Raw genomic sequence first — 23,573 nt, 5'->3', positions numbered from 1 at the left:
TGGCCGTATTCTGGTGGGGACGGAATGCAAGAGTGCTTGTTTACTGTGCCTTGAGCGCTTATTAAAGAACACTAGCTGGTCAAAAGTAATCCAGCACCTTCCATCACAACGCAAGTCAAACAAATAGCCACTATGTTGCTCTGGGTTGTTAAACTTTAGTAATAATTGCTAGTGGGTGCATAATTTCAATAGTTGCGACTGCTTTGAAAAATCTAACATTTCCATTGATAAATACTGCAACATACGGAATAGCGACATGTTATTTCAAGGCCTGCACTTTGGATGATTAAAGCATAAAACAGGAAAGAGTTGTCAAGATGTATAACCTTTGAAAACATTGAGAGTATGTGCCCTTTCGCTTGTTATGGTCTGCTTTAACTGCTCAGTTTTATTCCCCTACGTGTAACGTTATTCAGAGTAGCCTGACATCCAGAATAAATATTTAGGTTGTCTGGGTATGCATTGGCTTGGAAGCTTATGGCATGATTTTCATTTGCATCCACTTTAGTCGTTCCGGATATGATGATCTGCTGCTTAGCATAAGGGGACAAATTTGATCCCTGGACAGGGTCGCTGCATTCTGATAGGGGCAGAATTCAAAAATGCTAATTCACTTAAATTTTGGCGCTCATTAAAAAACACCAAGCACTCAAAAAGTAACCTGGATCCATCCACTGAAGCTCGTCATAGCTGTAGTGAGGCTTTGAAGTATTAAATTGCACCAATTACAATTACTTTGGGAAAGCATACACCTTTTTCTTCTCTAATTTGAACCCTCCACTAGGCATCGGTACCCATGCAACGGGGGCTTACTTCTTACGTCTAGTTAAGAGTTGATGATAAAAGACCAGTTCTTGAGCAGCTTAAAATAGCTTAGATAGTGATAAACTAATGCAAAAGGTTGAGAAACATGGTAGCCTAAATCAAGCAAATATTTTGTAAAGCCAGGGACGGTGTTGAAACCCATTCTGAGGTGAATTCAGTTCCATGTTTACATGAGTTAGCATAGTATTATTATTGACTGGATCACATATAGCTGATCCAGGTGCTCGCAAGTCAAACAGTTATTGTCATCGTGTATGCGATTCAGAATGTGAGTATTTTCTTGGGATTTTAGCCAGAAACTGTCAACACCATGTTTTAAAGCATTAGCATTAGGAGTGTCAAAGTGAAAAAATGTGTGTATGTGTGAAGTGTGTGAAGCTGATCAAAAGGAAGAGAGCGGATGGGAGAGCTTAGAAGTGTGTGTGTGCATGTGTGTGTTTAGGTAAATATACTTGCATATAGTGAAACTGACAGTGGTCTACTCCTGTCAGGCAATACAAAGAAGCAGGACGTGTCGAGTGAGCTCCTGAACAACACTTTGCAATATGGTGAATACAATATAAATCATGTCCGGGACCTTAGAGAGGTGCAACGTAATTCTAATGCATGTCTCTCTCATTTACCGCCAAATTGTCACTGAAATTGTTTACTTGCAAGGCACTGCTCTGCCAATTATTTATCTAACTCGTATTTACTTCTAGTTGAGGAACTCAAGTGTTAGGAAAAGGCAGACTTCACTCAAGGTCCTGGTCACCTTATCAGTGCCCAGAAAACCAGAAAATATGAGATTTCACAAACAAAAGAGCCCAGTCATATTACATCTTTGCCTGCGGCCACTGACAAAGTGTTGGTTCCTTTAATTTGTATGTGTGTTTAATTCATCAACGGGTGTTCTTCCGTGTAAGACTGCATATCTTCTAAATTTTACATTATCAAAAAATGTGTGATTTTTTTTTGTCCTAATAATAACAATAGAATTTTTGAGCTTGTTATTTGTGTCTAGTTTACGGCAAACCTGATTTCAAAAGAACACAGATACAGTCATTGATTTTTCAGAGCCTGATTTTTCGGACCCATATTATTATTTGGACGTATATCTGCAACACTGCCACCCACTTCATAGAAGCAATACATAATGGCAACCGAAGTTTCAGCCACCATTGCATGAATATATTGTGAATAAAAGGGACACTAAAGGAAAATATTAAGTCAAGCTGGGTCGATAGAGTATTTGTATAGCAGTACTTCATCATTTTCTACGTGTCAATGTATCACATTGTTGTATAGGACACTGCTGCTGATGGTCCTGCTGCTGCTTCTCAACTTGAACCGCCTGTGCCAAAATGAAACGAGTTGATGTAATCTCCATGTCACCTCCCCATATGCCGCTGTTGTGTCATTTAGAAACTGTTGTTTTGCTTGTGGGAGTCGCTGAAGCTGTTCACGCTGTGCAGCTCTGCTTGGGTTTAGGTTACTGGGTACCGATAGGGTATATTTTCCTTTAGTTTCCCTTTAACTTCAGGAGCATGTACATTGATGGCGCAGATTCTAGTGGCGACTGTATTGCAGAGTGCATGTTCAGTGTTCTGGCACAACAAATTCTACCAAATTTTAATAAATTGTCAGGAGTAATAAAACAGTTTTTAGTATTTTTCACCAAATTTTAGTGTTCCTTGGCTTTGAATGTAGCATTTTTCAGATTTTGAGGTTGGCAGATCTCTAATTGCTTCTTCTGTTTTTGTTACATTTTTAATTGTAAGTTACTTTAGTGTGTCTTTCATGCACTTAGGACTTATCTTCACAGCACCCATAATGTGCATTGTATAAAAACAACGAAGGTCACAGCTAACCCTGCGGTTTATCTTTGGTGTGTGCAGTGTCACCGGCGGTGAACTTTTCGAGGACATTGTTGCCAGGGAATACTACAGTGAAGCAGATGCAAGGTAATGCAGATATATTGTAATCTACAGGGGCGTGGTAACATTGTCTTTGCTCATCTGGCTAGTTGGTGCATCGTATTCATAGGGAAAGCATCGGTAAGAACAGAAGCAGACAAGGCATTGTAACAGTATTGCTTCCTGTTTCATAAGGAAGTGCATATTGCACACAATAAGATACTAGTGCTTAAGAACTTCAGTGCATAAAACAACTTGCACCTTCTTTAGTGTACGTGAGACATGTAGGTGTTAGCTTATATTTTAATATTGTTTCAAATGCACAAGCACTACTAGATGCCTTCTGCACAGACCACAATTCAGCTGTAAAATTGTTATTGTGTTGCATTTTTTTGCCCTGAGGTCATCTCATCATTTTTAAGAACCAACTTCGTAAGCCATTTGTGATGAGATAATAGATGTTCTGTAAGAATATATATATATATATATATATATATATATATATATATATATATATATATATATATATATATATATATATTGGGTAACTATATTCTCATCTTATTACTATTGTGGCCAGCAACTCTCCTCTCCTGCATTGAATTTAAGCTGCCTTTCAGCTGCTAGGAACAATTGATTGCCGTGGCTTCTTTCATATGTGGCGAGAAAGGTGCTGCCTAGGACTGGCGCAGCATATGTAGGACAGCATATTGATTGCTCATTTAACACAAGTTTATATACTAAACTTGTGCAAAAAATTGTGCACTACTAAAATTGTGCACACCTCGAAGGCCAATGATAAAAAAAAAATTTTAACCATGTAAAAAGCCTAATTTCTTATAGCGTAAGTACAAAGCAGCTGTGCAAAATTTTAATTTGAACTACAAGCTAATATGTCGCGAAACGCTTGCAAGATTCAACTTTTTTACTGCTTACTGGAAGTGACGAAGTACTGAGAACATTGAAAACTAGTGCCTACCTAGGTGCTCAGGCATTTAAGCAGGACAGCGGGTATCGTATGCGGGTGCAATTCTAGAATCTGCGTCACATCAGCTTCCCACCAGATGTGTGTGTTTGCTAAGGTGCTGTTTAGCAGCTGTTAGGTTAAAAACTAGGCAATTACCAGCCATATGGCTTTGAGAAGGTTACTTCAGTCATATATACTACTCACGTATGACTAATTAGCTACCAAAGTGAAATTTCATTGCTGTTGGCCTTTAAAGGACGTCTCACCATGTTTGGGCCTTGCAATCAAGCACAAGTGCGCTGTGTTGATCACGTGGTGATGATCATGTCTGCGAAGCATTACACTGATGTACACCATGAAACTAGTAGAAAATGAACTGCCGAATGCCCTCCTCCTTAGAAGAGCCCATCTCCATGTCCATAGAGAGGTCACCGCTTGCACCTTCATGTCACACATCATTCTTCCAGTACACAAATGTCCACCAGCAGGACTAACAACTACACAAATGTCCATCAGCAGTGCTAACAACTTGGGGATCCCCATTTAATGTAGAGACCACAAAATTGCCAATGAAAGTACACTGCACAGGAAGAAGCAAAGAGAAAGAAAGGAGGCAGGAGTTATGTGAATGTCATGTTGGAGCTTACGTCAGGGCAGGAGAGGAATGTCGCTTGTGGATGCTAGTTGAGCCAATGGGAGAGAAGTGTGGCTGCTGGCAGGGTAGCCCATTTCTGCGCACCATTGCCTCTTGACATTTGCTTCTACCTACACTATTACTAATCTCTTTTTAGAAGAGGTAGAACTCTTTGTGGACAATACTTCACACTTCAAGTGTGTAACGTTCAGGCATTTCATGCTATAAAGTTTTTTAAGAAAGTCTTTTTATTTTGTGCACATATCACAATCTCCTTCTCGTAAGCATAATTAAAGAAAGGAAAGTGAGGTGATCACTAATTTCAGAGTTCCTTCTTCATGTCACAGTGTCCTTATCTTAAGCAGTAAAAAAATAATCGATTGTATTTATCTTTCTTTGGATGTATATATGTGGCCCATTACCCATATTAAGTGCAGCTGATGATGCAAACTTTTAAGGCTCCATTTTGAGGACAACAGTGTGAAAGGTGAGACAAAGTAAAAGAAGAGGGCACTACACATGCTGAAACTTGCGTTCTCCGCTTGTTTTGCTGGACCATACTTCCATGCTATTGTCTCAGAACATTGTTTTAAGCGGCATATATTTCTTCCTCTGATGCTGGTGCTAATGTGACCATCCATATACAAAACTAGCACCACTATAGAGTGTCTGTTACTACCGCTCAATAATTTTTAACACTGGCATTATACAGTGTTGAGGTGAAGGTGTAAGAAGATTTTGGAAGCTATTAGTGCCATTGGCACAATGTGAAAATGCTAACAGCCCATGTATGCTAATGTATAGCCTCTGTCAAACCCTTAGGGAAGCACTTCACGCCTTACAGGAGGCGTCGTCAGTCTACTGGGACACCATCAGGTTTCTAGGGAACTACTGTGGCACCTTCTCATGCTCCAGTACTGAGGATGTTAGATAAATAGTGCTGTTCGCTCATATAAGAGGGCCAGGTTTGTTATAGTAGCCCCACAATGAGACGTGATGGTTGCGGTTCTTGTTATCGGCTCATAGTCTTCCAAACTTTTTCCATTGAATAGCTTGTTGATTTCTACCAACTTCTGTCTATTACCACATCGTAATCTGTAATGAAGCTGTAAACTACGCAACACTTCACATCTGACAGTCTCAAATGGCATCGCCTCACTGATGTGACCCTGGCCTGCTAGGTGGAACAAAAAGCAGACACTGAGCATTCTACAACCTGCTCGCTATTCCTGCTTAGTATTGGTTTTGACGTTCTCATTTTTTTCTAGCCACTGCATTCAACAAATTCTGGAGAGTGTGAACCATTGTCATCAGAACAATGTGGTTCATAGAGATCTTAAGGTATGTATGTACTTTTGTGTTGTGTAGATACAAGGAAAATACTAAAGTGCAGTTTTCGTGCAGTGGCAAGGCCTCAACTCTTTTCAGTTATACTAGTCCATGTTCCTTACAGCCCAGTCTTGAACATGGCATCAGCCACAGAGCTTTTGTGAAAAGGTGGACATGCTGTGCTAGAATATGACTGGCCATATTGAGCATGAGTTTCCTGATGGTGGTGATGTTTTACAGCTTCGAAGTACAGCCACTTCATGTGGCAAGAGCTTTCAAAGCTAACGCCAGTCTTCAGTGCTAACTTTCATGCACCAAAAAAGAGAGAGAGAGAAGATCGAGTCACGAAGTGTTCAATCCACAGCTGCAATTGTTTACATATGGATATTTTTAGTTTAGCTTCAGCCACCGTGCAGAAACAGAAGCAGCAGTTGATGTGTCTGTTTTCTGGGCTTTTAGCAAATGAAAGGTATAGTTCGGGAATAGGGTAAGAAAGAGGCAAGAAGTCTTTTACAAAAAATTTTTTATGATGTTGATAACATGCTTTGAATTTAAGTTATGTGTGCCTAGCTTTTTTTGGCGATGCAGAAGTAGGCTTGTGACAAGCATCTTATGCTGAGGCTACAATGATTTTTGTTTTGGGTTGTTTTGTTCAGTTTGCTTCAATTATGGAATCTCACTAAGAAGCATAGGTATGAATTCACATGTAATGGCAATGTAAGCAGAGAGCGCCAGGAGTGCTTCACATTCCTTCACACTGCCATTCCTCCAGTAATTTAAGCTTGTGCAAATTAACTGCACTTGTTGCGCTGGTACATTGAACTCGACATGTACACAGAAACCTTAACTTGTGTACCATTGTGATGAATAAGCAGGTATGATGTTCTGGTGCAAAGTAATTAATGTAGCTAAGCACTGTTATAGGTTCAATTTTCATCTAAAGAGAGCTTGTTCTAAGATTTTCCCATACTCCAAGTAGTCAAAATTTATCCAAAACCCTTCACACTGGCATTCCTCATAGCCAGAATAGGGCAGTAACCAAAGAGCCAAGCTTGTTGTTTCAAATGCTTAAAATTTATTACTGCACCCTTAAGAAATACTGTGAAAGTACGATAAAATACTGTGATGGGTGCATTTAATATCAAAGCACAATAAAGTGCAGTTTTGAAGTCTTATCAAGCAAGGTGTGTTGTTTTGTGATATGACTTTTGTTATTACCTGCTTACCTTCATCTTATACCCTGCTTAAAGTAGCTTGCATGCAAAATCATTTTTAAACCATTGTCAAACTGAAAACAGTACAATCCTGGTTGACTATTTGGTCATTAATATTGAAGGAAACGAGCAGCACAGTATGATTGGGACAAGTTTGTGTTCGTACGATCATTTTGCATTGCTAGTTTCCTGTCTATTCAAAAACCACTCATGAGATATAGAATGAATATTACAATTTTTACAGCCTGAAAACCTGTTGTTGGCCAGTAAAGCCAAAGGCGCTGCTGTCAAATTGGCAGATTTCGGATTGGCTATTGAAGTTCAAGGAGAACAGCAAGCCTGGTATGGTAAGTGCAGAGCAGTTCTTCTTTACAAGATGCACAAAATGCAAAAAAATAAAAAAAAACAATTCACAATATGCTCTCATTTCAACACAGTTTTCGTGAGGGATTGTCTAGAACTACGCAGCTTCTCTCTACCATTCGTGTTTGTGCCTCAGTTTGTGATAAAGCCGGCCAGATCGATGTTATCTCAGTTTTTGCAAAGGTTTTGATATAGACCGTTTTATAGAGGGCACTGCCATTTTGCAATAACAGCACCATCTATCGTCCGGTGCCATGCTGGTATGTAGGATCGTGTTGGAGGGGGCACAGCGAATGTGCTGTTTGTTGTTGACGAGTGGGAAGTTTTCGAATTTTCATGAGAGGTCTCAAGAAATTTTTGCGACTGAGAAACTGTTTAGCGTCTCATTACTAAGCTTTGAGCTTCAATATAGCCCCAATATCTGATAGCAATGGGCCTAGAGGCTGTGTCACAGCTCCGCTGGATCGAAATAGGAGGCAAGTCAAGTCTGCGTATTGTCTATGCATAACATACGTGCAATGTGTTATTAATGTATGTATAGCTTTGAACTCTATTAAAGTATCACTCAGGTGACAACTATCAGGGGTGTCTCCGTATGCCATGTGAGGTGCCGCACCAGCATAAACCCCAATCCTGGTAACTAGCGAAGCTTCGAGGAAACACTTTTTGCTTGCTTTCGCACTCCTAAAATTTTCGTGGCACAATTTTCTGAGCATTCTTTAACTGGCATCTGGGCATCAAGGTTTGCAAAATTAAGAACTGTAAAAAAAGTTGAGTCACTTTAGCATTCGCTAAAGAAGATGGAAGGCGAAAGCCTGCATGCTCACGAGACATTCATTAAATTTCTTGACATTCTCATTCAAATGCATTGTTACTTCCTATTACTTGTTTTCTCCCACCAAAGGTCGTGGGTTTAAGTACCTTGACTTGACTTGTCCTTAAGGACCGCGCAAAGAGTGGTGGGATGAAAAATGTTAGGCGTAATGTTAAGAGACAGGAAGATGGCGGTGTAAATCAGAGTGCAAATGAGGATAGCCAATATCCTAAATGACATTACGAGAAAGAAAATGGAGCTGTACAAGCCATGTAATGCGTAGAATGGATAACCGGTATACCATTAGAGTTAATTGGTGCAAAGAGAAGAGATGCGGAGCTGGAGACGACAAAAAACTTGGTGGAATGATGAAATTAGGAAATTTGCAGGCACAAGGTTGGAATCGGTTGGCGCAGGACAGAAATAATTGAAGATCGCAGTGAGAGGCCTTTGTCCTACAGTGGACATAAATAGGCTCATGATGATGATGATAATGATGATGATGAATTAACTTAACCCTACCTAAGTCGTGGGTTCGACTCTGACCATAAGTCGAGGGTTTGACTCGCACCAAAGGTTGTGTCTTTGAGTGCCTGAATTAACTTCGTCTTGATTAACTTTGCCTTAATAAACATCAAAAGTCGTGAGTTTGATTCCCACCTGGGGTTGTGGGTTCGAATCGCACCAAAAGTCGAGGCTTCGACCCTCAATTTCTGTGCCATTGAATTTTGGTGCCATTGAATTTTCCGGACGTCCAAATTTTCGACCCATGAGCAATCTAAGGCTTTCGCCTTAATAACTCGATCAGGGGTCGTGAACTTGGAGTACTCAATAAAACGACCTGGTGACAGTGGCCGCAAATATGTTGCGATCAATGAGACGCACATGCTGCATTGAAAAAAATGTGCGCTTTCTTAGGTCTCCAGTGGTGCCTGTGCAAGGGCACCTTGCTGTTTCGAGAGAGGTGAAAAGCAAACAACTACTCCTTGCAACAGCAACTTTATTTTCTGATGCGAAATAGTGCAGCACACAATACGCAGCATCAGCCAGACAGCTTGATGGTGAGATTCTGAAGCATAGGAGAGCCCACATGAAAAAGGTGGCCAGCACATGGTAGGCATGGCTTTGGTTGCAGAATGAAAAAGAACACACCTTAATTTCCTTTGTCAGCACATATTGTTTTCGTAATATGTCCCCGGTCATCTTCCACCAGAACATTGGTTGCCAAGCATGATGATCTTAAAACGCATTTGAGCAAAACAACTTTAATGTGCATGCACGAAGGCTTCATCCATTCGCAGTGGTTCACAAACTTGAATATGCACCTTTTATTCATATACCAATTTGATAATGGTGGCCGAGTTTGTCACCGTACGTTCACTGGAAACAAAATATTCTGAACATACACACGACGAAGCTGGTGGTGTCAGGTCCTTTCTGTTTATGCTTGCAATCCAAAGCGGATGCTTGTCTGAAACCGCGTGGCGGAGTCCACAGAGTCACTGTGGCTGAAGGTGCACTTCAGATTCGCTTTCAGAAGTTAATTTTGCAGCAGAATACAGCACAGTGGTAGCCTGTTGAGCTTGCATCATCTGACATCGCAGCAATCACACACAGAACTCTGGGTGCCTATCCATAAACTCAGAAGTGCCGCATGGGAGTGTGCTCAGGCTGTTATTTTTTCTTGTGTTTATTAATGACTTAACAGCATGCATCAATGACATTGTTACTATCAGGTTAATGCTGATGACCAAGTAAGAATCAATAGAAATCTCAGTGTAATTTATAACTTGTATACTTGAGAAATGAAACTTAATAAGGAAAAGACTGTATGAAAAAAACCTATAGAATATCAATACACTACTAAAAAATGCACAATTACCAAAACAGGCTCTTTACCAAAACAGCCAAAACACGTCTATAATGTCGCTGCATCTGCTCAGCATAAACTAGGCCTTTAAGGCACAAGCTTGAACACTTGCCTTCATCTTGTCAAACTATTAGTGTTCAACATGCTGGTAAAGTCGAGATTGGAATATCCCTGTGTCATCTGGCTTATCCCTGGCTTTTTGTCGATGCACCCAACATCCTCATGACGATGTTGAATGAAGAAAGAAATAATTGAATTGAATTGAATTGAATTGAATCTGGGACCACCCGTTCACAAAAAAAGGCATTAACAAACTGGAGCGCGTCAATAGATCAGCTCGTCTGCTTCATGTTTACTTGTTTTGGAAACCATGATTCTCCATCTCATTTGAATAAAAATAATATTGCCACCCTTGAAGTTTGAAGAAAAGTAGCACACCTAAAATTCTTTTCTGCCTCTGGAAACATGACTCGCAGTTTGATCCTTTGCCCTATCTCCAGCCAGCATGAATTAGACCAACTACACATCATCAGCCCTACAAGACAACTCCAATTTTCGTGTGCACAAATTGCTTTAAGTTGTAGTTCTTCCCCCAGAGCAATTACTGAATGGAATGCTCTGCCTGTCGATGTATTCATGTCTGATAATGTACTACTTGCAATGAAAAAAAATTGTGCTTGTAGCAGACACTTCTTTTTGTGTGTGTGTGTGTGTGTGCCTGTTTGCAAAACAGTGACTCATATCCGCGCTGTCGCTGGTTTGCTACAGCTTAATTATTTCATAAGTTTCTGAACTGCTCATGTTTTCTTCTGTCCACAAAAAAGTTCTCCTTAGTTTTAATGCAATGTACACAGTCCTTTGCATTGTGCACTATACACTGTTTTTTTTCTTTCTTTTCCCTGGAATGTCATGTACTAGGTATCACAACTGTATAAACAATAATCCACTCCTGCCTGGGCCACGCCACACATTGGCCTGCAGTATTCTGTAAATAATTACATAAATAAATAAAAACACAATGGAACCCCTTTTTTGCTTTTTACAATTAAATCAGCATTGTAGCACCTTGTAAACAATAGTGTTAACTATTTTTTTTCTCGTCCTAAACATCTTGTTTTACGAGTTGCAGAATAAGACATCTTTATTGATTTTTTTGTGCCGACATTCATTGAACACTTTTGAGTCATCTTTGTTGTTGACAGGGATACAACGAGACATACTACCTGCTACACCTTATATCTCTGCCAAGCATAGTGGGTAGTACTCTTGTGCTTGCTGTTCACCATTCATACACAGAAGGCAGTCCAGCGTAGCGAAAGTGAGCAATTGATTCAAGTGATGGCTGCAGTGGACTGGACTTGGACATATATTTTTGTAAAGCATGGTCAAGGTTGTCAGTTTCCCACACCATTCGATGTTGCAAAATTATTTCTGTCGAATTTTGTGTCACAAATTCACTATTAAAATTTCAACTCAAGGCCTTCATTTTGTGACATTTGATAATGGTGGCACCGCGTTGTACTAACCATGTCTGAGCCAGTGACAAAGGGTAAAAAGAATTGGAAATGAAGTGTATCATTAGAAAACATGGCTCTAAGTTGTCCATAGGAGCATTATGAAAGAACAAACTGTGGCCTGATGCTGGCTTCTTGGCATGAACTCAGCTGTTTATATTGACAGGCCAGCATGCTCATTTTTTTTTTAGAAGTGAAGTCGATGATGGTAATTCTCAGTAATAGATATCTCGTAGCACAGTTGCATTAAAAAAGTATTACAAAATGGGTATGAACTTGAAAAATGACATCCTTCACATCTGTGATACAAATATTGGCCCTAAACTTAGTAAGTAAAACTCAATCATTGAATTTTTTGTGCTTTGGTGAATTGACCATTTTAATTTCTAGTGCAGGTTATGTGTGCTGCATGATATAACCCAACTGAATATGCAGAATTGCATGTTCTGTTGCAGGAGGTTTCAAAAAGTTGGTTTACAAGAAAGGCTGCACATCAGAGTTCTTCCTTTGCTGCTGCTGCTTTACTATTTTTTTTTCAATTGTTCTTGGACTTCACAATAATAATGTCTTTAATGGAGCTTTTCATGTTTGATGTGGCTCTCTACCTTGCTTAATCCCACTATGGTAGCTCAGTGGCTATAGCATTGCACTACTGAGCACGAGGTCACGGGTTTGATCCCAGCTGCAGTGGCCACATACTGATGGGAGTGGTGTGCAAAAACGCTTGTGTATCGTGCATTGGAGCTGCATACTAAAGAACCCCTGGTGGTCAAAATAATCTGGAGTCCCCCACTGTGGTGTGCCTCATAATCAGATTGTGGTTTTGGCATGTAACACCCCAGGAATTAATTTTAATTTCTACTTGCTCCTGCTTTCATATTCTAGGTTTTGCCGGCACACCAGGTTATCTATCACCAGAAGTGTTGAAGAAAGATCCCTATGGCAAACCCGTGGATATATGGGCGTGTGGTACGTGATTATATTACATCCTTTCTCTTCCTGACTGCTGGGTTTACATTTCAGATCTAGCAAATATTCTTACAAATTGAAATTATGTGCAGCAAATGTCTCTTACTTTTACAAAGACCCTACAAGTTTCTCATTCATGGTGAATAAACCTGCTTCATCTTTAAGCAATACTGTCATGGGCATCTGAATCTCATATTATTGCTGTACTAGTGGGAGACAAAATTTTTGTTCAGAAGACTGCCTGATCTTTCTTTCTACTTCCTGAACTTTTCGGCCTATTTTCATGTTAACTGCTGTACAGTTAGAAACACAGTGGCCATTGTCCAGATTTCTTCAAGGGGCCATGACATGGTCGTCTGGCTATGCTCAGTTTGTCATTGTAACTATATATAGAAGGCCCCATATTGTTATACACACAAAAAACTGAGGTCTCAGTGCCCATTTTAACATTAAATTTCAATTAAAATCACTGCCTCTTCCACTGACAGTCCCTCCCACTGACAGTCCCTCCCACTGACAGCCACCGCTATTTTGGCATGGACTGTGCGACGTCAAATGAGGGACCACTGCTCTGTTGTTGGCTTTGAAACAGTTGTAGACCCAACCAGATGTTTTACTCTGCATGTAGTATGCAATATGCTTCGCATGTAATTATATTTAATTGATTACTATTTTACTTGGTAACACTCACTGTACTTTTAAGGGGCCCTGAAACGATTTTGACGATTTCGTACGAATGCACTGAGTTGTTAGGATAGGTCCTTCTGATCATTAAGTGACACATTTAAGCACACTTTGTAAAGTGCGTAATTTATTATAAGGTTTTAAAAATATGCATCGCTACCGATCACAGTGATGCCACTTCCCTGAGCTTTCAGCAGCCCCATTCCAATTGACGCGTTTGGTCCAACTGACGTCAGTTGGGTGAGCTGCTGTATTGGCTATCCAGGTTGCATCACCAATATGTTTTTCCAATTTTATGATGAACAAATGTTGTTAGTAATAGTTGGAATGTTGCTTAATTTGTTTCTATAAAAAATAAGTAACAGAAAGAGAATACATAATGACAGTTTATCACTACACTCAAGCACTTCCGGCACACAGCAAGTGTCGTCTGCTTGTGTTACAACGTTTTCCGTGCTGACACGAGCTGCTTGGTCAGCGCTGGTCTTGAGCTTTCTTTTTTGCGAGCACCATGGATCACCCTTGTTACATTGTGGGCTGCAAATCTAGTGATCAGCAACAGGTCAAGTAGCGACATCGTGTCCCTCTGCAAGGCAGCATGTGAGGGGAGTGGCTGCAGCGCATCGGGCTGTCACTATCCGATCAGCACCTGCATCTACGTGTTTGCAGCCGTCACTTCATGCCAGAGGATTACTACAACAATATAGTTAGGCATGTCTGGTATTCCGGTAAATGCAAACGCAAGTGGACTGAGCATTTTACAGGACGAGGAGAGGCACAAACGCAAACCTGCATGGTGCAGCCACCTGGGGTCGTAGAGCTCAACCAAACACAGAGTTATTGTAGCAGTAACCAAGTGGATTCTACTTTCCTGCTGGTGTAAATTTTTGGAAGGAGTGCACTCGTGAGCAGGTTGTCTTTTTAATTGTTTAAAGCATTTTACACTTGATCGCAGCAATAGGTGGTGTCCAAATTTACGTCCCATAGGGGGGTGCCCTTTGGATTTAAATAACAGATCTTAAAGATTATGCTTTTACTGGTTAAACGTGCCGGACACAATTTTGGGAACTGGAAACATGGCATAGATGTGAAGTTTTGAACACCACCTAGGTTAGGTCTGTGTTTGGCTGGTAAAGCTCTGTACCACCAGGTGGCTGGGCCGTGTAGGTCAATGAGGCCACTCACATATGTCTACACTAAAGCTCCTTCATCACAACGGTAGTAGTACGGAGTATGGAGGAGCTCTAGCTTACACCTCTGCCAATTCGTCAAAACCCAGCTTGCCTGTGGTTACCGGAATACCGGACACACATGGCACTGCCACAGAACGCTCGCAGTGCATGCTGCTTGGACAGCTCTGGTTAGGGATCGACAGCCAGGCAGTAGCGGAAAGGTTGGAGAGGCTTCTTGCGCTGGCTTCAAGACAGTCGCAAGTGGACAACACGTCGCATAATGACACATCATGAGGTCACATCACATCATGCAGTGGCACACACCCAGTTACCCAAGTTGCTGCCAAAGAGGCTAATTGAAAAGTGGCATAGACCAACTGGCACATGCCCGGTGCTCCAAGTTTGCATCAAAGAGGTTCATTAAAGAGCAACACGTACCCTGTGCCACATACCGAGTGACCCAAGTGTGTGTCAAAGAGGTTCATTGAAGAGCAGCTCATACTGTTGTGTCACACATCTTTGAGCGAGTATTCTTCACGCTTACTTGCGCTTCCCCACATGCTGTTGATGCCCAGCCTTATACGCAAGATGGTTGAAGGACCCAGTACTAATGACTTGAAAGTGCCTTGCTCAACATAAAATGGGGAAGGGTCACCAACCTTCAACATGTTATGGTTTGCTAACGAGAAGGAATGTGACGCTGCTGATGTGGCCACATGCCCCGCCTTGTTCTGCATGATGATGGATCGGCATGCCTGCGTCAGCAAGAGCATTTAAGGCTGAACCAAGTTGGTCCGATGTTTGGTTTCGAACCCTGTTCCCTTAGTACAGCAGGCAAATGTGCTACCTGTCCATACCATGGACCACCCAGTGACCTAAGTTGGCAAGAAAACGACTAGAGACAGGTATAGATTGATAGACAGCCAGTCAGACCCCAGCAAGTGTGTCGAGTACCCTAAGAATGCCAATCGCATTAAAATTGTCTGTAGGTGAATTCCTGGCATCAATGTCCAAAATGGCCATCTCTATCAAGTCATAGTAGCACCAGTTCAATTCAAATAAGGAAACAAATACTGAACGCTCAAGTTTGCTTGCCTGAAGATGCACATTTACAAAGCTGTTTTGTGGCACGATCGCAGGTGTTCTACTGTAGTTCCCATCAAACTCAACTGCTCGAAGCTGTGTCACCTGTTAAAGGTTCTCGTCAATAAAGTAATTGGTCATATCTGATTGATCACTAAAAAGAGTAATTGAATTCTACTGAGTGTTACCGAGTAAAAAGTAATCAAATCATTACAAAACTGCCAAAAATGTAATTGATTACAAGTAATTAATTGCATCCCTTTTGTTATGCACAAGTCTGCTCGAACCTCGTTATAACAATTTCGCTTCCAATATAAAATTATCTCCATTATGTCCGGTATTTATTATAAGCACATATTCATTACACAGTGATATTGGCAAGAAGTAGTCTAGATTTACTTCATTACATCTGAATTCATTATAACCGAACTTGTTATATCTAAGTTCGACCGTAGTTGGCATGCTCCTCTTTGTATGGGCATTATGGGATTGGACACACACACACACAGCAGCTGTTCTGTGTGTGTTTCTTATCTGTGGGACCCATCTAAATGTTGCGCAATCCAACTTCTAGTATGATATACTAATATGCCCAGTCTTCAACCTTAGAAGGATTGGACAAGGCACTAGTAGCATTGTTCATGTTATGGCCAAGCTGTGAGAACATGCGAGATTGATATTTCATGAATGGCATAAAAATGTGGGTGCAGCAATCGTAACAGTGAATAGATTGTGTGTAGTGACAGTGCTCCTTCACAAAATGTTTTGTCTGTAAAGCAGCTTTTGGCGGACAAGAGAAATCCCAGTGCAGGAAAACCCACTGCATTTGCCATATTTAATGTCGTGCAGTGTTTATTTTCTTTCTGTCCCAAGGTGAAATAAGGGCAATTATTTTCACACTGCAGAAGCACTAAAGCAGAAAGTGGCAACAGTGTATGTAAGCAGTTCTATCGCAGCTTGCAAAATGGGTAAGCTGTTATCGAAGATGTATTGATAATTCGATGAAGTACATTAAATAGGATCACAGTTCACTATTAATCATGCAGGAATAAGCCACACTTTTGTCAATACTTTTACTTCTTTAGTCCGACCTGTATGCCACTTTTCATTAGACTGTCTACAACATGACTTATTTTCTGGGAAACTTGCATTGTGTTATTTTCCTGGCTTTGCCTCGTCTCTTTGAATGTGGTTGGGTCTATGGAAAATATTGCTAAAAAAGGAAATGTTTACATTTATCTAATTTGCAAGCACTTCTCAGATTCAATATAACTGCGAAAGGGTGCCAATGTGCATTTGTGTGTACTTGTTATAACTAAACAGAGTAGCCCTGTATGGGACACGACAAACAGTATAACAGTTACATAATTTTCCTGATCATGATACCATATATTGGGTTAAAGCTTTGTGTTGTGTATACACCAACTTTTGTGTTTTACAGGTGTCATCCTGTACATCTTGCTTGTTGGTTACCCTCCATTTTGGGATGAAGATCAACATAGGTTATATGCACAAATCAAGGCTGGGGCCTATGACGTGAGTTCCTTTGAGCTGATTCTTTTTGCTTGGTGTAATAATCTTCAAGAGCTTATGTTGAAATGAAATGCCTGTAGTCTTTTCAGCCGATCCCTTGTAAAGCCTTTAAAGTACACTGGAGAATGACATTTACCGATTGCACTATATCGTGGATGTACAGTATGGTCGACTCATAAAGGCTGAACTAACTGGTATATTCTGCCATCAATTGCAGCAAAGAAATGGTGCCATGACCTACAGATTTTTTTTTTTAATGCTTGCATGTCTAACACGTCATGTCAGGTTCTCTTCCCTTTCATAGTTGAAATGTAGCAGTTATATGACTATTATTATTGATTAGGTGTTTCATTTTAAGGGATATGCTAGAGAAATACTGAATCAATTTAAGCTGATAAAATAGCTTTCCATAGCTTTGCTAATTTAGCTGTGAGAGGTTCATTAATAGAAGAGAAATGAAGGCTAAATGATCTGTACGTCAGTGCAATGTCATGAATTTCAAAGTATTTCCTCGTGTTAGGACTGGTATGGTGCAGTAAAAGTTCTTGAAACTCTGGTTGAGTTCTTTGGACCTTTAGAATACAAAGTAGTTCGCCTTTACCATTAAACAACTAATTAGGCCTGAGCAGATGGTGTCAAAATTCACGGCATTTTGGCAAGCAGATGTGGAAACTTAGTGCAGGGACACCGCACGCCATTCCTTTTTGTCCTGTGTGGCTTATGAAGCCTCACGCCACATCAATAATGACTTATTTGGTATCGTAGAAATGTAAGTTACTAATACACTTCAACCTATCTTTTATCTTTTGTGTCCCTTTAATAATGGACTGTGCTGTACATGTAAAGTGGTCTATCGCTATGGAGCAAACCAGTGTATGTGACCAATAGCGAGTGCAACACCATTGCAAGCATCTTTGTAACATACAATGTGTGAATCATGCGTCCTCTTCTGCATCCTGTTCAGGATCTTGCTTTTTTGTTCTGCTTGTTGAGCACTGTTTGGTTTAATATTCCTGTCAAGGCAAGCTGCATGGAATAGTGAACATTAAAAAAAAAAATTATAATAAAGGGTGCTGTGAGAGCTTTGACATACCTTATTGCCATGTCAAGTGCTCGTCACACTTGATATGCCGATAAGCACTTTCTACCACAGCGTACACATAATCTAGTGGTATAATATCCCATCTTCACTAGTGTACTGCAGGGCTTGTACTCCTTGAAGTTTTGGTCATCTACGTCTGGTGCAGCATTAGTCACATACTGCGGTCCACCCCCTTATAGTGGACTATGCTGTATATTGAGTGTTAACTTAGCCTGGATGTGATCAGATAGTGGGTTTTCATTAGACAGCTTTGTTTTCGATCTCCAAAGAGAGTGTAAATTAGTTCTTGTGTCAAAGGCAAAAATATGTCTTAAAAGTGTTGTACACACCATGGTGCACATTTGGGCTCCTTCTCATGTTGATAATGCTGTCATGATGCAAACAGTTATGTTCTTCATTGTGGCATGCAACATGTCCTCTTGGCCATATTCATTCCAAGAACCTTCTTTTTTTTACATGGCTGAACAATATCACTGATGACAAACTGTGCCAAGCCTGCATCAAATGAAGCATAAAAATGAGAGCCCCATTCTGTTGATGCTGCCTCAGAAGTTAAATTGAAAACAAAAGCTGAAGCATGCTGCCGCCGCCGCCGCCACCACCACCGTCGTACCAGCTACCACAACCACTGTCCAGTCGCACATTATTTAACATTATTGTTGGCAGTGAGACTTTAAAAAATATCTTGTAATACATCTGCTCAACTGGTGACATATAATTTGCTTATGGGTGGGAACTATCTTTGCAACCCTGCACAGTAGGAAAAGCAGATTCTGTGGTTGTAATTTAATCAGTTTCACATGTTACATGGCACAATTATATTGCAGAAATTGTGCACATTAGATGAAACCTGTGGACGCCTTCCCTGTAGCATCGGTTCAGTCGCAAGTGTCCTAAAGCGTGGTCTTCTTAGCATGCTCTGTTTCCTTGAACTTTTTTGTTCTTGATCATTCCAAGTGTGTTAAATGCACCTAAATCATAGAAGTGGCTTTATAGCGCGATATGCGTGCAGGGAAACCCATTCTATTAATAATCAATCATACTAGTTTGGCTACCTTTAGCTCAAATGCCTCATTGATGCAGATAAGGCTGGCTAGTTAAGATAAGGCTGGCTAGATAAGCTGGCTACAGATAATAGTCACATCCAAATATCCCATGTTGAAGTGCTGGTGATAGATCACTGTGAAGCAATGTCTGCCAAGGTGTCTAGCCAGGAGCAGCCAGACGTGTGTGTGTGCTGGCTAGCGTATGCATGGCCTGACCATGAGTTTCGCATGGTTCAAAGCTAGTTGAATGTTCAGAACTAATCGAAATTAGCGACACCCAATGGCTACGGCCCCGATAAGCAGTGTGGCCAAAGTTTAATTCCTACATGGGCGGCCTCGGCTGAGCGTGAGCAGACGATAGTTGACTTCTTCGATAAGTCAGTAATTCGTATTGAAATTTGAAACACAGACTTTCGCTTACTTCAGCCAGTTTAGTCAACTGCGTCAATAAATATGCACAGTAACATTATGAAGAAATGAACTGATCCAAACACCTTGCTTGATTGATACCGGCCAATAGCAGCTGTCTGAGAATCTTGCCTATGACGACATATGCAAGGTGCCGGCAGCTTTGAAACGGGTAAGAAGGCTATGTTTAAGAAGATAGTGTTTGAGAAAAAGGTGCCTTTGTGCTCCACTTGTGAGCTCCACGTGCCCTGAATGACTGCAAAATTTGACTGAGATGTTCACAACAGCGTATGCTATCTGTAGACTGTGTGTTTTCACCAAGCCCGAGGAGTAGTCCAGGACTGCTTCTTGAGCTGCTGAGGAAGCATTGAAAACAGTTCAGGCTGAGGTCGTTGTCCTTCTCGTCTAGAAGCCATGTTAATGGTATCGCTCATTAATGCGTATGTAGCACTTTGGTAGTTCTAAATATAACAAAAATCGATCATCTGTTAACAGCAAGGAGATGTAATTGTCAAGCTTTACCTATGATAGTGTTGGTATCTGTGCTATCGTTTCCTGTCATTGGTACTTGCTCCATGAAGTCAGAGTCAGTGACAGTTAAGTGAATGCCTACAAATTGCAAATACACTTGATCACAATAGTTCTTGGGGCACAGAAATTGAAAAAAATTCTCACTGCTTTGACACTCAACTTAGAAATTAGGGCTGCAGTATAATAGTTGCCTGAGGAAGTATATATGATTGGTCATACTGAAAGTAAGGAGCAACTTTACAGAAATGATTATGCCGCACTACTGAGAGTGAATCTCTGTCACATTATTTTTCAGACGTGTTCATTTTTCCACATACTGTATTTATTCGAATATAACACGAGGTTTTCCCCCAGAATCCTTAGCCTTGAAGTCACTCCCCGCCTTATATGTGAGGGTGATAGAGTCAGTGTCTGTTTTAAGATGGCAACAGCAGTGCTGCATTTCCGGTGATCCAGATATTAAAGGGCACCTAGAGAAAATTCTACGAACTAATCTAGAGGTGAAGGAATGTTGCATTTTTGTTCGTATAACCTGTACCGAGAATTTGAAAGCTTTTACTCTAAAGGGGTGAAGTTTGAGTTTATGCTAATTTTGGCTTGAGGTGCGGCTGCAGCAGCCACATTTTGATGGAGGGGGGAGTGAAATGCAAGAGCGCTCATACACTTAACCCCATGCAGACAAAATTATTTTGAGGGCCCTCAACTGTGGGATCCCTCATAACTCACTGTGCTGTTTTTGGATGTTAAACTGCTTAGTTTATATTCAAAAGTAGTGCAAATGGATTGCAGAAAAGTTAGACTTGGAGCCTTATTGGCAGACTATGTTGAAAGTCTTGCCAGCATAAACAGACACAACATGCAAGAAGGGGTGTGGCAGCTACTTCTTATTTGCTGTCTCTTTAGGCTGGTTCAAGTTCCTTACTTATACAGCTGACTTCTAACCTGGAAGTTTTTTTCCTCAGTTTTGTTGTGCTGCGATTGCAGCAGCACCACTGCTCCCTCCTTGATCTGTTGCACATACAGTAAAACCTCGTTATAACGAAGTTGAAGGGGGCGTCATAATTATTTCGTTATAACCACTAGTTCGTTATAGCCACTATCCATTTCTATCTGCAATTAGAGAGCAAGAGAGTGTTTACTCACCACCAAATCTCACAGCAGCCCGCCACGTAAAAAAGAAAACTGCCGTCACATGGAAAAAACAAGTGAAAAAAAGACAGCAAGAAATCGCTACTTTATTCACGCCAAATGGCTCATCACTGATCGATCAACAGCACACCAGCTGGCAGCTCACTTCACTGAAAAAAAAGGCCTTGATAGATTTTTGCCGCGTCTTCTTCAGGCGAATGATAGGTTTTTCAGCTGCAGCCGCAATATTGAGTCTGTCCTTGCTGTCATCATGAGCACCAAAGAAGCGGTGCAGCAGGTCTGCCGCATTCAGCGCTTGTGCGGGCGTCGGTTTGTCAGGTTTGCCAATATTAGGTTTCGGGCTGTCATCGACACATTTGTCACTGTCATCATTAGGCACCCCCATTACCGCGTGCACGATTTCCCCTCCGTTAGCTCTTTCGTTATCACCACGTCAGCATCAGCACTGACATACGTGCAGAAGGTGTTGCAGTCGGGTACAACGCCGGCGTCAAGGAGAGCGTCCCATGACGCTAGAGCTTGGTTGCCCGCGGCACCCTCATTGGCGGCAGCACTGACATCTTAGCTGTAACCGCTGCTGCTGACGCCAAATGAGGCATGCCGGAAGAAATCAGCGATTGTGCTTGCCGATACAGCCATCCACGCAGCCTGTAGCATCTCAATCGCCATGTACAAGTCGATCGTGGACTTGCACGTCATGCTTATATTGAGCAGAATCCGGTCGATCACACACTTGCTAAAGTTCATGATAACTCCTTAGTCGAGGTGTTGCACAACTGCAGTGCAGTTTGGCAGCAAGAAGCATTGCTTGATGTTTTTGACCACAGCGGCAATGCGGTGGGCCGTGCACTTGTCCAGTACCAGGCATATCTTCCGGTTCAGCTTGCCCCACAGCCATTGTGCGAAAATTTATCTCGTCATCCAAACCTTATGGTTGGACACATAACTCACTTGGAGCTTTTGTTTGCCTTTGAAGCATCATTGTGACGCACTGTTGCCAACCATAAGGGCCGGCACCTTTTTCAACCCATCCATGTTGGCACAAAGCAACAGTGTTACGCGAGCCTTGCTTTGCTTTCCGCCCTGGCAGTGTTCTCCTTTGAGGGCCAAGGTTTTTTGTGGCAGCATCTGGTAGAACAAGGCTATCTCATCAGTGTTGAACAAATCCTTGGCACTGTATTTTTCTAGCAGCTGTCCAACGTTTGTCTCCACTCACACCACTGCAGCTTCACAGTCGACAGACTGCGCTTCCCCACTGAAAGCCCTGCCGACGTTGTCATGGTGCTCCTTGAAACACTGCAGCCAGCCGACACTTGCCACAAAATCGTCGTGCCCCATGATGCATGCGAAGTCCCTCGCTTTGCTCTGAAACAGTGCTCCACTCACAGGAGTGTCGCTTGCTCTTGCATCCAAAAACCACTTGAAGACCACCTTCTCTGCAGCTTCGAAAGCGGGGGTTCGCAGCTTCTTTCTGTTGCCTTTTACACCACGTGCGACAGGACTGGTGACAGCTTCTTTGCTGCTCAAAATCGCCAACAGAGTGCTCAACGCTATGCCGAAATCTTCAGTCACTTTTTTCTTCTTCATGCTAGACTCGATGGCTTTCAGCATAGCCATCTTCTGCTTGAATGATAGCGTTTTGCGCTTCTGTTTGCCGTCATCCATCTCCTTTCTGGCGGCAGGAACTTGCATGAATGAACCGATAGAAACACTGATATCGTTGATGTGCACAATGGCACTGACAAGCAACAACAAAACCGCAGTTGGTGCTGCCCCACGCACGCTGCGGAAGAGCGGGCGGGTGCACTAGTTCCACGGGAGACGCGCATGGGGGACGCAACCGCTGCGCACTATAAGACATTGATCTGACGGGTACCAAAATGGTCAGTAAATGCTACTTGTTGAAAAAGGAAAGTTGCCTATGATCACGTTACTTCCTAATGCGAAATTTGAGTGCAGCTCTTCAGCTGTTTCGGCTTTTCTGTGTACTGAGGAAAATAATTCCAGCAAGACGTATGTACAGTTACAACTTTTTATTCTTCACTTCTTCAGGAAACACTATACTCCCCGTTCTTGATGGTCATGAAGGTAGCTTTGTGGTCAGAGAAATAGATGGATATATGCTAGACTTGCTGCACCAATGCCTGGTTTGGCTAGCACACCTCTGGATTCTGGTGGTGACGGCGCTGGGCCTCTGCTCGGGCAGCTTGTTTAGCAGCAGCAGCAGAAGAAGGACTTCCACCGGTTGCCTCGCTCATGGCTCAGAAAGAACTGGCTGAGAATAAACTACCTATATAGGCAGACGGATTATATTATAATATAAACCGTTTGTGAGCCTCGGACAATCTGTCTGGTGGGAAAGCTTTCGCACCAGCCGCCGCAAACGGAGCGTAGCTTGGTGCAGCTGCCTCGCTTATCGGGAGGTTGCGGGAGGCAGTGTGTAGGCACATAGGAATGTTGTGGGGTGAAGA

General features: G+C 41.7%; 1 protein-coding gene across 20 annotated transcripts in view; it reads left to right on the top strand.

Annotated features, from left to right (window-relative positions):
* Positions 1-23,573, top strand: part of CaMKII (Calcium/calmodulin-dependent protein kinase II) — a 255,507-nt gene that overhangs the window by 154,967 nt on the left and 76,967 nt on the right. For all 20 annotated transcript variants that reach the window (XM_065438258.1, XM_065438256.1, XM_065438253.1 and 17 more), the window contains exons 5-9: positions 2,703-2,768; positions 5,590-5,662; positions 7,109-7,211; positions 12,311-12,394; positions 16,775-16,869. In XM_065438258.1, coding sequence (XP_065294330.1) covers positions 2,703-2,768; positions 5,590-5,662; positions 7,109-7,211; positions 12,311-12,394; positions 16,775-16,869 — 421 coding nt within the window. The remainder of the gene's footprint in view (positions 1-2,702; positions 2,769-5,589; positions 5,663-7,108; positions 7,212-12,310; positions 12,395-16,774; positions 16,870-23,573) is intronic.

Source organism: Dermacentor albipictus, chromosome 1, assembly GCF_038994185.2.
Source record: "Dermacentor albipictus isolate Rhodes 1998 colony chromosome 1, USDA_Dalb.pri_finalv2, whole genome shotgun sequence".
Lineage (NCBI taxonomy): Eukaryota > Metazoa > Arthropoda > Arachnida > Ixodida > Ixodidae > Dermacentor > Dermacentor albipictus.
This window is presented reverse-complemented; position numbering and strand designations above follow the sequence as displayed.